This window comes from Capsicum annuum, chromosome 12, assembly GCF_002878395.1.
Source record: "Capsicum annuum cultivar UCD-10X-F1 chromosome 12, UCD10Xv1.1, whole genome shotgun sequence".
Lineage (NCBI taxonomy): Eukaryota > Viridiplantae > Streptophyta > Magnoliopsida > Solanales > Solanaceae > Capsicum > Capsicum annuum.
This window is the reverse complement of record NC_061122.1, coordinates 228,389,552-228,405,607: the sequence shown is the minus strand read 5'-3', so window position 1 is coordinate 228,405,607 and position 16,056 is coordinate 228,389,552. Positions and strand designations below refer to the sequence as shown.

Below are 16,056 nucleotides of genomic sequence, written 5' to 3'. Positions count from 1 at the left end.
ATTCAGCTATTGTTTATTGCTCAGTCATGAGCTCGCTGCATATGACTAGTTTAGTACGATTGACATCTTCTATGTGATTTACGATTATTAAAAATGAAATATTCATTCAAAGAACAGAAGCCATGATATAATTCTATGTGATTTACGATTATCAAAAGTGAAATATTCATTCAAAGAACGAAGCCATGATACAGATTATGCGTTTTCCTAATTTTCTAAAAACTTGAAAAAAAAAAAAATACAATAATAAAAACTAACCTGTCCATTATAACTTCATATTGAAAAAGACTATAAAGAAACTAATTTTACAAAAAAACAAATTTACAAATAAACAAAAATAAAATAAATAAACACATAGCCGTTCGGTTCTCCCTCTCCGATCCAATTTATGGATTCATTTTAATCAAATTTAGCCTTCTTTTTTTCCTCCTTAATCTTTCCAAGAAAATTCAATTTTTTCCCCATTAATTACCAAAATTGAAATTCACTATTTTTTTTTTCAATTTTTGCACCAAAATTGATCTACAGATTCACTTTACATTTACTAATTTGATAATTATTTAAGAGACTATTTTTTTTTTAATTATTAATTTTGTAGGATTGGAATGGCATCGGCACAGGTATTGCGAAAGCAAGAGCATTTACAAGCTGGAAAAAAAAAGGCATGATAATTTTTAGACATGATTAATATGATTGATTTTTGTATTTTATTTGTTTAGTTAGTTGAATTATTAGAATCAAGCTGTCCTTTTGTAGAAATGTATAGTAAGACGGGTTATACTGGACCTCACGTATAGCAGAAGCTTAGTGTATTTTTAAAGTTGGTTTTCTAGATTCGAATTGTAAAAATAGCCTCTTGTAGAAATGTAGGATAAAGCTGTGTACGATAGACTAAAGACATTTGGAGGTTTAGTGTATCGAGGTGCCTTTTATTTTAATTGTTGGATTATTAGATTTGGGTTATGGAAATAGCCTTTTGTAGAAATATAGGATAAAGCTGCGTACGATAGACCAGAGACACTTGGACGTTTAGTGTATCGAAGTGACTTTTGTTTTAATTGTTGGATTATTAGATTCGAGTTGTGGAAATAGCCCGTTGTAGAAATGTAGGATAAAGCTGCGTACGATAGACCAGAGACATTCGGAGGTTTAGTGTATCGAGGTACCTTTTGTTTTAATTGTTGGATTATTAGATTTGAGCTGTGGAAATAGCTTCTTCCAGAAATGTAGGGGTAATGCTGTAAATAATAGACCTTTTTATGGTTAGGTCCTTTCCGGGAGCCACGCAGAGCGGGAGCTTAGTGTACCGGGCAGCCTTTTGTTGTTATAGTTGGATTACTAGATTCGAGTTGTGGAAATAGTCTCTTGCAGAAATGCATGATAAGACTGCGTTTAATAGATCTTTCTAGTCCCGTGGTTCAGACCGGCGCTATAGCGGGAGCTTACCGTGCTGTCTTTTTTTAGTTGGATTACTATATTTGAGCTGTGGAAATAGCCTCTTGCAGAAATGTAGGATAAGATTGCATATAATAGACCTTTTGTGGTCTGCCCCTTCCCTGGACGCCGCGTATAGGCGGAGCTTAGTTGGGCTGGCTTTTTCTTCTTAATTTTTTGAAAAAAAGTTGGACTACTAGATTTGAGCCGTGGAAACAGCTTCTTCCAGAAATGCATGGTAAGAATACATACGATAGACCCTTTCGGTCTGATCCTTCCACGGACCCATGCATAGCGGGAGCTTAGTGCACCAGACTGTTTCTTTTAGTTGGATTACAAGATTCAAGCGGTGGAAATAACCTCTTGCAGAAGAAATGTAGGTAAGGCTGCGGACATTAGACCTTTGCGGTCCGGTCCTTCCTCGAACCTGCGCATAGCAGGAGCTTAGTGCTTCGGGCTCCATTTTTTTTGTTGGATGACTAGATTGGCGGAAAATGATGAATCTTTTTTCGATTTAGGATGTTATAACTCTTTATTTGAGCAATGTTTTTATGTTCTCATTTAATGTTTGTTCTAGAATGGATGGGAGCTTAGTGCATCAGGCTGCTCTTTTTCTTAGTTGGATTACTAGATTGGTGGAAAATAATGAATCTTTTTTGTTTAGGATGTTATAACTCTTTATTTGAGCAATGTTTTATGTTTATCATTTAATGTTTTTCTGGAATGAGTACTTCTGTGAAACGGTGGAAAATGGAAATAGTGGAATGGTTGTTGAGCATATTTGTTTACTGTATGTTTATTCTGAATAATATTAATGAGCTGAAGATTTTGTGGTATGCGGGAATTGCTAGATAGATCCAGTGTGGTTTTAGAAAACATTTAACCAGAGTCATTGTCACTGATCAATCAAGATAGTTGCCGCCACACCTGAAGGTTAACTAATTGTTAAATCATACAATTCTTATTTTTTGTCTCATGCTTCATGCCATCTCTTTTCCGTAATGGTAGATAAATTTCTAATCATCATGAGTTGCAGCATCGTAAGAAGCGATGACCTGGTTCTCCTTTAAAAGTCAAAACCTTGTTGGCTCCGTCTCCCTCCTTGTCAACCTATCAATGTTGTTAATATGCAACTCCCTTGCATAAATTCTAAATATTGATTGACTTTCCTTTTATTGAAATCTCGCTGTAATTTTTCGTGATCTTATAATTCTTTATCTTGTATCATATGCAGCTAGAAGAGTTCCGTAAAAAGAGAGCAACAGGGAAGACTAAAAAGACGATTTCCAATAATCAACCTCAAAGTTCAGATGGAGGCTTTGAGAATCATCCTTTGGAAAATGAACATGCAAGAATCACCGACTCTCGTGGAGCTGGTACATCTAATGCAGTTGGTGGAGCTGTTTTAGAGTTATCTCGAGTAGATGTTAAGCATGATTCCAAGAACCTTGATCTTGCGCAGAAGAGTGGTTTCACTTCTTCCTATGATGCTAATTCTAGTTCTACTCATAGTTTATACAACAACGACAATGATGCTAGCGCTACTTCTACTGTTAGTGGAAACAATCATGGTTTTGATTCTTCCATCTCTGTGTCGTCTTATTCTGGAGATAAAGTGTTTAAGGGTGATGAGAATCCAAAGTTGTCTGAACAATTCAGCGATAGGTATAATTCCTCTGAGAAGATGGAGAATGATGGAGCGTTGGGAAGTGTTGGGTTTGGATTTAATACTAGTTATTATACAGATAATTTTCCGTCATCAGCCCCCAGTTTCAGTAAAATTTCCGGTCTGTTTACTCATGATGATCTGGGTAAAAGCATACCAGAGGAAAACAACAGAAAGGATCTTTCTGTAATAAACACTGGTACTTCTCTTGCCGTTCCTTCTAATATTTCACCTGAAAAATTCTTTGGTTCTCGTCCGCAAGAAAAATCAGGCTATATGGATCGCTGGGCTAGTGGGTTAACTTCCTCATCATATGAAGGTAATTTTGTGGTATGGTGAATTTTTTCTTAACTTCCTTTTGTGCTTTCCCATTACGTAGCAAACCTCATTTCCTATGTGCTTTTCGTCTATCCAGTTAATTAATTGGGATTGCATGATCTGACATCTATTTCCCAATTTTTGATAGATAATATGCGCCCCGCAACCAGCAGTACAAATTTATCTTTGGAAGCTGGTCAAAAAGACGGGGCTGTGGAAGCTAATAGTTCTATGGTTCCTGATATTGGGTATGGCCAGTTTAACAACTCGGGTTTTTACATGACCAATAATTCTTCTTCTTGGGCATCTGATTCTAAATATGAGGGCATCAGTTTTGAATCAAGAAGCTCTCCTAGTAATTCAAAGTTGTCTCCACCCACCGTCGGGAAGAGATCTCGTCCATCTTTCCTTGATTCCATCAACATTTCAAAGGTTCCTGCAGTATCCCCTTCTCCAACTGAATCAGGTTCCGCAGACAGATTTGATCCAAAGGTTCATCCCATGGACACTTCAGAATCGTCCAACTCCAGGAGTATGATGAATTCATCAACTTTTTCAGCTAATGGGCCTGATCAGTTGAGTCATCATACTGAAAAAGACCCCAGAAACATGGACAACCATTATCAGTCTTTTGCCCAGAAACAGAATGAAGATTTTGCTGCTTTAGAACAGGTTCCTCTACATTTATTTCCCTTGATTTAGAAAGGATTAATTTTGGTCAGGATGTCTTCGAAGTCAAAATTAGTTTGAAAATATTGCTATTTGATGGCTGATATGAAAAACACTCTGTGGCTTCAGCATATTGTGTATTTAGAGAAATCAGTTTATTAGAATGCAAAACCTTTTCCTTTTGCTTGGCTTAGTCATTTAAAATTGTCTCGATTAATTGTTCCTTTATGAAGCTGGTTTTTTATGTTTGGCTGGCATGTTGTGAATCCTACTTGCTTTCTTTTCAACCCTTTTCCTCCTTTATTTTCTCTTCTTTAATTTTAAAGTTTAGAGGGAGTTGTGATGTGATGTCTTTGTGTCAGCAAAAGCATTATAATTTGAAAACTGTTGAAAAGTTTTCTTAGCAGTCAGAATGTTGCGCTAATAATAAAGCCGTCCAGTTACCAGTTATGTGGTGCGTCTTGGAGAGAACTTACAGAAGTTGAGCTACCAAATTTCCTATAAATGATACAGATTCTGATAATTGAACGCATGATTTTGACTTCTGAGTCTTTCACATTGAAATGTGAAGACTAGACTGTGGCTCAATAATGTTGACCGCAACGCAGAAAATGCTAGTAAGCTAGAATACAGCTGCTAACATTGAGCATTAGTCAGATTTGGTTAAATTTTATGTTGTAGTACATGCACTTGGGAAGGTCTGAGATTGTATAGAGATTAGGCTCTTAACACATTAAATATCTTAATAAATAGACTCTGATGTGAAGTGAACACTAGCCAACTATTGTTCTTGTTCTTTAAAAGATCTTTTGTTTATTCGTTAGAATACTCACTTCTCCATCGGATAGTCATTTCTCCTGTTGAATATTTGTCAATACAAAGCAGTCTTCAAGTGTTTGGTTAGAGAAACTGGCAAGTTTAAGAATTGTCTCTTGCATTTACGTTGAGGTCTGTGAATGAAGATGTTAGAACTTAGTGGGGATGCATGATCGCATGACTCTCTATGATATAGTATTTTGCAGCAGGGTCTTAAATTGTTTAATACTTGCATGAAGTGTACTTTTGCATTTTTTACAGCATATTGAAGATTTAACACAAGAGAAGTTCTCTTCACAACGTGCTCTTGAGGCGTCGCGAACTCTAGCAGAGTCTCTAGCTGCTGAAAATTCAGCCCTGACAGAGAGTTATAACCAACAGGTACACTTTTTCTGTTAATATAGAAAACATATATAAACCCACAATAAAAGCACACATTTGACTTATAGGAAGTTGAATAAATTACATACGATAGGTCAAGCAGAGGCAACTTTACCGTTGGATTAGGGTAGGCTGTCTACATCACCCTTAGGAATGTGGCCCTTCTACGGACATGCGTGAACGCGGGATGGTTGATGCACCAGGCTGCTCTTGCCCTTGTTACAAGCTTCAAATATGTAGTACACTAGCCAAGTTAGTTCAGTTGTTAATCGCTGATCCAACAATTCTTTTTTTTCGTTCTCAAAGAAAATCATCTATTCTAACAGGAACCTCACGTGTGCGATGCACTGAAAAATTAAGAACACAAGATAGGCCTTCATTTGTGCAAATCATTTTCCTTAAAAGGATCTTCTATTCCTTACACTCCAAAGCATCAACATGATAGCTAAGAGCTGTACATCCCATGATCTGTATCTTCCTTTTCTCTTCTTCTGTAAGCCCAGCTGAATGTCACATCCTTAACTATAACCGATGTTAACTACTGTATTACAAACAGATTCAGTACACGTGTGGTTAACGACCTGACAGTGTAGCAACAAGTGGTCCATGTCTTCTCCTCGAGGGTTTGCTCATGTAAAACCAGCTAACATTTGTCGCACCAAGTATAGTTTGCACATGTCTAGTTATCAATTAAAAGAAATGATATTCTTGCTCCAATCAGTTGCTTAATTTTCTTTTGCAGGGCAGTTTTGTTACCCAATTAAACTCTGACATAGAAAATCTGCAGGAGGAAATTAGAGCACACCTGGTTTGTACAAATCTTTCTTGCTTACTCCCAAATATTGCTATATTCCCTGATCTCTTCCTTGTTAAATGTACACCTTAAGTTACATTGTACAACATAGTAAAAATTGTCAATTGATGGCAGTGGGGTGTTAGTGTCTTCCACTGATTTTATCGGGGTGCATTTTCAAGTTGATCGACAAAGGAATGAAATGACCTATTTGCTTTACTATTATTGATATGACATCTTAAACGGGTAGCACAACAAGGATGTCGCATAAAATTAAGTGTAAATCTGTTCTTGTTTCTAAACAGTGGAAATATTTGTGATCAGGCATTCGCACATTACTCATTTATAAGAACGAAGAACTGAAAGTCCAAACAATCACATTTATTTCTTCTGTTTAGAAACAAATAATAATCTGGTCACAAATAATTGTTTGATTGACATGGAAAGTTGATAGGATGTTGAAGTATCCACGATTTTTCTTGTCCAAGTATGTCGATTGGTATTATATATCTTTTAAAATAAAGATATATAGTTTTGACGTTAAAAGTTTTCATTGCTTTCTTCCTTTTCATTTGAGGAGGCTTCAGAAGTATATTTACCTTTTTTTTCTGAATTTGGTCAGCAAGAGGCAACAAATTCTCTAAGTGATATTGAACGGTTTTCCAGATACAAATTTTGTATATGGGTACCATTTGAACCGTATCTTCCATGTTATTGCCTGTTGAAGAATGTGTTGGTTCATCTTAACTATATATTCAAGGATACAACCGCAGCCCTTATGATAGAGAACACTTCTGGAATTGGAATTGTGAAATGAACTGGTTTCTCATGTTAAGATTAGTTCAGATGTCTGGCAAGTTATCTTCGTACTAACATAGCCTATTGGGTTTTAGTTATTCATTGTAATGGACTTGATTTGCACCATAATCTTGAGGTATATGATTTCCTTTGTTGTTGCACCTTATGTAAGCAGGTCGAACTTGAAGCTGTGAAAATGGAATATGCAAAAGTACAAATGGAATGTAATGCTGCAGATGAACGTGCTAAGCTATTGGCTTCAGAAGTGATTGGATTGGAAGAGAAGGTACCCAACCATGAAATTGCCTTGTATTGAGACAATCCTTCCCGAAGCCCTTATTTAGGATAAAAATGAGTGTCAACATTATTTGTTACTTCTAAGTTATCCTCTTTGATTAAGAGAGAAAGTTAAGTTAAACATATTCTTCTTGTTTCTTTTACTTTTGGAAAAGAAACATAACTTTTTTTTAAAGAGAAATTGTATTCCACTAGAACTATCATATTTAAAACTTAATTGTTGATAGTGTTTAGTTTTTATTGATTCTTCATGCTTGTTGAACTTGAAAGAAAACTTAGTTTTGTGAGTCTAGTCAGCAAAGTCTGTTGTATCGATTATCCAACACATCTAATGCGGAATCACTTGCTATATTCACATTTAAGTGTAAGTGAGGCTACATACAAACCCATATGGTAACCTCATAATAATGCATTGGTCGTATGTGAAGAATTTAGCTTCTTTTAATCAATTGTTTGAATATTTTCAAGGGGATTAAATTTATCTTGAATTTTTTGTTTCACATTCTTCACTTAGTTCTCACTGAGGTATTTTCAATACCTGTCACATGTAATACTTAGTTTTTTATTAATGTTTCCCACATGTAATACTGGGGCGGTATGTGAAGTCTGATCTTTGGTCGTTCTTCTAATAGTTTCGAAATAAAATTTAAAATCACTTGGATCACGATGCTGACTTGAGTAAGGTATATATCCAATGTATGTTGTCTTTTTTATTTTTCCTTTGATCAATGTGTATGGTTGCCTTGGTATTTCTTGTTTGATTATATTTCCTGTGGATATTAGAATTTTGGACTGTCTACTCACCTTTATGTGTTTGTGTCTTTTCTATATTACTCCATTTCGAGGTAATAACTTTGTCTGATCAATCTTGCAGGCACTTCGTCTGAGATCTAATGAGCTTAAACTGGAGAGGGAATTAGAGAACGCACAAGCTGAAATATCTTCTTTCAAGTATGCTCAAAGCTTGCTTGTGAACACGTCTAGACCATAATTTTCCTCCTTACTCTGATCTGGTCATAGTCATTTTCACTTTTATTTGTTCATTTCCTCTGCCCACCTTTTCTTTATCCATTGACATAAAAGCTAAAGGAAACTAGATAGCGGAATCATTTTAATGGAGTTAATAGTTTATTACTATGATAGTGATATCCTACATATGAGATATTCATGTCTACTTTTTGTAACACCAATATTGTGGATGTGCTGTACATTAGAGGTGCACCATTCAATTTCATATAATATTGAAATGCTGCCAAAAACTTTCTGTGCCTTTCCCGGTGCTTGCAATGAAGGAAATTTTAGTAGTTGTTGTAAGGCATATTGATTAAGTCCTTCTGCTTGTCAAAATCTATATTAGCAAGAAAGGTTAGCATTAAGGTGAAGATTGATATAATTTAGAAGTCAGAATTGAGAAGGCTCGCCTTACTCGTTGACTCTTCTAAATTGCATTAAATATGGATATTGATGTCATTCAACTTTCTCTTAATCTCTGCAGAAAGAAAATGGCTAGCCTTGGAAAGGAGCGTCAGGATCTGCTGTCAACAATTGATGCTCTAAAAGAGGGTAAGATGCTGATAGTTAACCTTTTTCGACTCAAGGGATTTTACTTGTACTTGGTTTAGAGTGATATAGAGTTGCTAATTCTTTCCCCAACAGTTTCTTGTACGTGTAATGACATCTTATTTTCTCTCTCAACAGAAAAGAAGCTCTTGCATGCGAAGCTACGAAAAACTTCTGACAATGGCAAGTCACTTGATGTTAGCAGGAGTATGCCTAGTAATAAAGATGTATCAACTTCAACAGAGGATCTCCGTATGTGGTTTCATATTTCACAGATTACATCTTCACGATGCCTCTTTATGTTTGTTTTTACATTATCATAGGTTTCAATTATATGGTATTGTGTTGATTCAGGTGAAGAGAAAATTGTAAATACTACCATAGATGACTCTAACTTGGGAGCTCACAGTACTGAGGGCCCCACCATTTCATATCTGTCTGAGAATGACCAGCTCAGTCTTGAAAGTTTATCGGCGGCCATTCCTCCAGATCAGATAAGGATGATTCAAAGCATCAATACATTGGTTTCTGAGGTAGCTTCTCTCATAAAATCCTTGAGATTTGTCATTTTTGCCCCCTCGACTTCCTGTCTGCTTAGCTGTTTCATCATTTTACGGCAATTTTTATCATACCAAAGAATTGAATAATTTTCTTCCAACTTGGATGCTTATAGTTAGCCTTGGAGAAAGAAGAATTGATGAAGGCCTTGTCACTGGAATCATCTCACTGCTCTGAATTACAGGTAATTTGAGGAAGGCTATCCTTGTCAGTATTATCATTGATTTTTTTTTCTTTCGGATCTAATATGCGTGTCAAATTACTTTTTCACCTTTAGGATTCTTTTGCATCTTTTAATTCTTTCTGTTGCTTCTATATAAATCACCAACGTATTATTGCAAATGACACATTTTTTGTCATGTCTCCTTTTTGTAAGACAACCCCTTCTAATATGCTTGCACATTTTTTTTCAACATCTATCTATCTTCATGTAGTGCTTTGTGTTGGGAAATGCAATTAAACGTTTCACGTAGTTCACAGCTAGTTTAAAGATGGATACTAATAATATTCTCCCTACACTTGTTTGGTGGATTTTTCTTTTGTTCCTTGTCGAGTATAGGAGTTAAACAAGGACTTAACACGAAAGCTTGAAGCTCAAACACAAAGATTAGAGCTTTTAACTGCTCAAAGCATGGCAACTGGTAACAACCAAGCAAGGCAACCCGATGCTCTAACTGTGCGGGATAGCACCCCAAATGCTGATGAAGGCGACGAGGTAAAGTTACCTACCTTGAAACTGTTCATTCTAGTAGGATTCTGTGTGAACCTTTCTTGTACTGTCATAACTTGTACTGTAAAGTTGCTCGGAGTCTCCAAAAATTTTGCCGCACCGTGTCGGATCCTTCAAAAATATGCTATTTTTGGAGGATCCAACACGCACCTGAAGACTTTTTTGAAGAATCCGAGCAACTTAGCTTGTGAAATGCTATCCTCTTAAAGTTATATTCGTGCCCCATTTTTTATCTGTTAATTTTAACATTTTTACTCCTATCTTGCTTTGTACTTCGTATTGAAATTTAAGTTGGCACGGAGCGCCAATATCGTTGTGCCCTTGGATTCATTATTTAACTTTTATTTCATGCTTCAAGCTGCTTTTAGTTTTATATTATAGGCTAAGAGATAGCTAAGGTTGAAATGCTTTCTTTTCCTCTAAGCTACTGCTGAAGCTATACGGACCTGTCAGAAATATAGAAACTGTCGTAAAGTACAGATACCAGTTTTAGGACACCCCAGTGGCTGACCCAGGATTTAGGGATCGTTGGTGCTCGGGAGGTTCGAATGCGTATATCGATAACCGAAGCTTTAAGGTTCTGCTTGAAAATTAAAGCACCCAACTATCTTCTTGGTTTATTGGGTGCTTTTCTAAGCCTTCTACCAATTTTTATATACCTAGTCTCCCTCGAATTTAACGGATGCCGGAGCACCAAAAAAATGGTCATAGGTCCGCCCCTGGGACACCTACACATGGTAGATTTTTCTTACGCAGCTTATCTAGTCACAGCAATGACTATGAAGCAGCGCTGCCTTAAAAAATCTAGCCATCGGAATGTTGCTTAACAGAGTGTTTTTCTCCAACAAATTCTATTCTTCTGTAGATTTTTGTCATTTAGATAGATATCTTGGAATAACAGTATATAACAAAGCTTGTCAACCAATTATGAGATGTTCGTCCTCTTGGTGTCAACCGTTCTCACTCTTTTGCTTCGTCCTCGCCTTAAGTATACATTCTTCTTTTGTATCAGGTGGTGGAACGCGTCTTAGGATGGATAATTAAGCTATTTCCTGGAGGACCATCAAGACAGAGAACCAGTTATCCATGATGAAATTCAACAAGTGTTATATACATCATAAGCGTTCACTCCTCTGCGCGTTGTATTTTTGGTAGCCGGACCCAGATGGTTTACAAGTTCCATTAGTGACTCATAGTCCCAATTTTTTCCCAGAAGAAGCAAATTGCTTCTAAGAGAGGCATGTAGAAGAAATGATTCATTACTTAAACAGATTTGGCAACAAACCAGAACCTTCGGTTCGATTCTTTCCACCTGTCGAACGCTGAATGGAAGACCAGAGATGATTAAAAATTACCATAAAAAATGTAAGGAATTATGAAATATTACTGCAGAGAGATTCAAGATGAAGTTTGGTTGATATTATTTAGAAATATAGTTTTACTTGTGAATTATTAAGGGGGAGAAAGAGGAAAAGGATCAAATGTATCATTTTATTATACCTATGAGAAATGATTCTTTTTCTTTAAAAAAAAACTTTTGGTGTTTTTTTTTGTACTAATATATTTGTTAATTTTGTTTTTAGGCCTAAAATCTACGCGTTCCATTCACTTTTACTTGTTACATTTGTTTGTCGAGAGACAAATTACATGGACTTTCTCCAATATTTTGAGTTGCATTTGTTTATCATGTTAATATGATAAGGATTGTTATTTATAATAATATCTTTTTATATAGTTTTCAAAAATTTAAATTTTAAATTTAAAAGACTGAATTAATCTTATTTAATTTAAATCCAAAAATTAGTAAAATTGACTCTCATGATACGAATCGTGACAAGTAAAAATGAACAGAGGGAAGGGAGCAGATATCATGAGTCTAGAGGAACGTGAAAGTTGACTCAAGTTTTTTTTTGGTTGCCCTTTGGGCGAATACTTTGTTGTAATCTTTTCACTGTGCAATGGCTTGCAAATCACACAGGATATGTAAATTATACTAGGCAAGCTCATGCGACGAGTTCATGGCTGAGCAACAGACGAAGGCTAAAATTGATCTCAGGTGTCCCTCATGAGAGATCCATCTCCTAACCACTCAATCATGCCCTTGCTGGCGACAACCTCCAGTTAATACACAATAGTAACTAAATTTACAGTCAAATATTAGTAGATTTTATAATATTTATTTAGTTAAAAGCTATTGGATTCCCATAAATTCATAAGTTGTTGTATCTCAGTTAAACCACTAAGAATTTTTCTGTGAAAATTACTTAATTGAAACCATTCTGCTGACTTGAAAAACAAATCTTCATGTTGTTGGTAACCATCAATTTCATTCTAGTGCACATTTTTCTCATATTACCTAACTGTTGAAAGAATTACCTTTTGACAATTATTAAAAAATATGTTATTATGTGTTATCGTGTATTTTGATTATCATATTATTTTGATTAGTCATAGTTATTGTCATGTTACAATCTGTTGTTTTTGTTACTGTTAGATGTTCGCTAAGTATTTCCTATATTTGTATTACTTTTTTTACTAGACTGCTTTGGACTATTTTTTCCTTGAGCCGAGAATCTATTGAAACAACCTCTTTACCTCTAAGATAAAGTTCAGTGCCGGCTCAACCCAGAAAAAAAGCAACCGCCTAAGACCCCCAAACTTGAGGGGCCTCATTTTATTTTTTTAACAATAATAGATTATAATTTTTTATTAAAAAATTATTAATTATTATTTGTACAAAAAATAAACTTCTTATATAAAAGTAAAAAATTATAGAAGAATTTTGATGCATTTAAAGTTTGTCTCAAGAAAGATTAAATGCATTAGTTATATTAACGAAGAAAACATTAGAAGAAATCGACTATAATATTTACAACTTTGCATCTTAGGCTTTAAAATATAGACTTTATAAAAAAAAATTAATTTTTCTTGAAAATTTAAGGCCTTCATTTGATTTTCGCCTTAGGCCACCGATTTGCTTGAACCAACCCTGATAGAGATAAGATCAACAACCTCAATTATAGAAGGTCGAAATTATCTTTAAAGGCACAATACATAAACACGTCGTTTAACTTGACTTCATATCATATTTACGACTTCCAATTTTGGGTGTGCACAAGTAGACACTCAAACTTGTATGAAGTTGAACAAGTAGACATGTACGTTCTATGTGACATAATACACGTAGGATGCCATGTAAGACAAGAATTGGCCTTGTAGGATGCCACGTAGGACATATGTGTCTACTTGTTCAACTTTATACAAGTTTAAGTGTCTATTTGTGCACAATCCAAGTTGGAGGTCAAAAATATAATTTGATGTCAAGTTAAAGGATATATTTATGTTTTGAATTTCTTAATTTGATTTCTTGTATATTTATTCTTAAATATTTTGAATTCTCTTAATGAAATTCCTATTTGGATGGTAGAGAACGTACAGTGTTATGATCGGATAGAAATAAGCAAACCACAAGTAAAAGCAAAACAAGAAGAACACACACAGATTTACGTGGAAATTTTTTTATGGGAAAAATCATGAACAGAGGTAGAGGAATTTTACTATAATACAGAGGAGTACAATGAGGAGAATGACGTATTTTCTGAAAATCTGAAAACGACCCACCAATTGCACTTATATAATACGTGCGTACAAATAAATCGTAGGCCCAAAAAACACACAAGTCTACCATAACTGACTCCATGAAAAATCACAAATATAAATCGCATCACCGTGAACTTTTCAGGACCGAATTAATAAAATTTGAGTCACAAACTCTTTCTGAATTTACGAAACTCATTAGCTGTTATATAAATCATATGTATTAAGAAATTCATAATATATTGCTTACCTTTTTTTTTTTTTTCTTTTTTCTTGAATAAAACAAACTTAGTTAGTAGTATTATATTTTAGTTAGATTGGTAGGCTGCCTAGAATTTTGAAATACCCTATTATCCTATGTATGACAATAAACAATTAAAATATTTTCAAATGTTTTGGTGCTTTAATCTAGCTAAGTGCATTAGCACTAGAAGACTTTATTCTCTAAAATGATTGTGATAAAGTTTTTTAATTGTCCAGTATGATAGTGAGAACAAAATTTGCCTTGAAAATAATTAATCCTAGATAGTTTCTAGAAAGAACACGACACTTCTAAACTTGACACGTTTTATTTAATGTGTATTATAATTTTATTTAATCCTATTTATTATCTGAATTTATGTTTTGAAAGCAAATTAACAATCACTGACTATTATTTTCGAGTTCGTTATTTTTTTCTTCAAAATCAATTCTTTATATTTTATTCAACGAGTTTTTAAAGATTTTTTATACTATTAAATTATCTAAAAGAAAATTATAAGTAACTAGGTATAATAAGTGAGATACATAACTTGAAAAGATAATGAAGATGATATGCTAAAACATGTTAAACTATATTAAAAAAATGTACACCATCAATTTATATAATTTTAAATTTAAATAAAAGATTATATTATAATGTTGAGCAACACCATGCTGAAAAAGGTGTATATATTTATGTGTATATTCAAACAAAAAATTTGTTGTCAAATATGCGCACCATGTTTTCCTCCGTGAATGTAGGCCCAACAACAATAATAATAATAAAAATACTAATACTAATACTAATAATAATAACAATAATAATAATAATAATAATAATAATAATAATAATAATAATAATAATAATTTTTAAAAAATAAAATGGCAAAACATAGGTACAAAAAGAGATGTATAATTCAATACCCCACAAAACATAAGCTCCTACAAATGACTTACATGTGACTTTCTTTGTTTGGTAGTAAACAGTGTTCAGATCAATTTGCGTGCATCTAAGTGATTTATATGTGATTTTTCTTATAGCATGGTGTCCCGATTAATAAGACTAGAATAAGTGAAAAGAAATAATCTTGTGATGGGGACCTTTCCCAGACATCACGTATAGTGGTAGCTTTAGTGCACCAAATTGTCTTTTCAAAAAAAAAAAAGAGAAGAAATAATCTAGTGCTTTCTTGTCCCGTTGAAACATGAACCGCAAACTTCTGTGATTCTCAACTTACTTCATTGATTACTCCCTTAGGTACGAATTTACGTGTAATTTAACTAGTATATACTTTAAAATGATTTATATATCTGGTTTTTAATAAATGTGGCATCTGAATTAGTGTTGAAACAGATGAAAGAAATTTTTTGATTTTTTTGTCTGAATTTAAACTTGAGAAATTGTGATTTTTAACTTCCTCCATTAATCACTAACCATGTCCTTTTTTTTGTGTGTGTCTCATTCGGTGTTCGACATCCACATTAAAGCTCGATTAACAGAATTTGAACCCGAGATTTCTGATCAAGAAAGGAGCAGCCCCGTACTAATCATGCCCTTGGATGTTGATTAACATGTGATTTTGGAATTATGTGGATTTGTTCTTTGCAAAACATGTCAATTGTCATTAATGTTCATGTCAATTTTTTTCAAAATAATTTGACTTTTATTTTCTTGTATATGTATCACCACTCACAAGCATCTTTCACAGTTTCCATTAATAATAATAATAATTGAATTATTAGGTGCCATCACTTCACATTTTCATTGTGTTGGTGGAGCCTCTTTTTCAGCCATTTATGTCCCCTTCCTATACACCTCTTTTATTGGTCCAACACACCTTTTATTATATATATATTTTCCGTTCGTTTTTACTTGTCACTAATTTTCTAATTATATTTCTACGTTTTACTTGTCATGTTTTACATATCGAGAAAAGACAATCTTTTTTTTTTTCATATTTTACTCCTAGCGTTAATTGTCTTTTCTCCAAATTAATTTCAAGGCATAATGTAAACATCCTTTAATAGTAGTACTATGATAAAATAATTATGTTATTAATTATTTTTGTTAATGAATGTACCAAATCAAAATGTGAGAAATAAAACCGAATTAAGGAAGTATACACACACACACACACACACACATATATATATATATATATATATATATATATTTATACATATATATATATATATATA

General features: G+C 33.9%; 1 protein-coding gene across 1 annotated transcript; it reads left to right on the top strand.

Moving 5' to 3' along the window:
• Nucleotides 1-300: 300 nt before the first annotated feature.
• On the top strand, nt 301-11,579 carry LOC107851136 (protein BLISTER). Its single transcript, XM_016696062.2, has 13 exons — nt 301-662; nt 2,669-3,419; nt 3,567-4,090; nt 5,165-5,284; nt 6,027-6,092; nt 7,051-7,161; nt 8,047-8,123; nt 8,668-8,735; nt 8,871-8,984; nt 9,087-9,265; nt 9,406-9,474; nt 9,850-10,005; nt 11,033-11,579. The coding sequence occupies exons 1-13, from the start codon at nt 606-608 to the stop codon at nt 11,108-11,110; spliced, it is 2,370 nt and encodes a 789-aa protein (XP_016551548.2). The 5' UTR covers nt 301-605; the 3' UTR covers nt 11,111-11,579.
• The last annotated feature ends 4,477 nt before the right edge of the window (nt 11,580-16,056 follow it).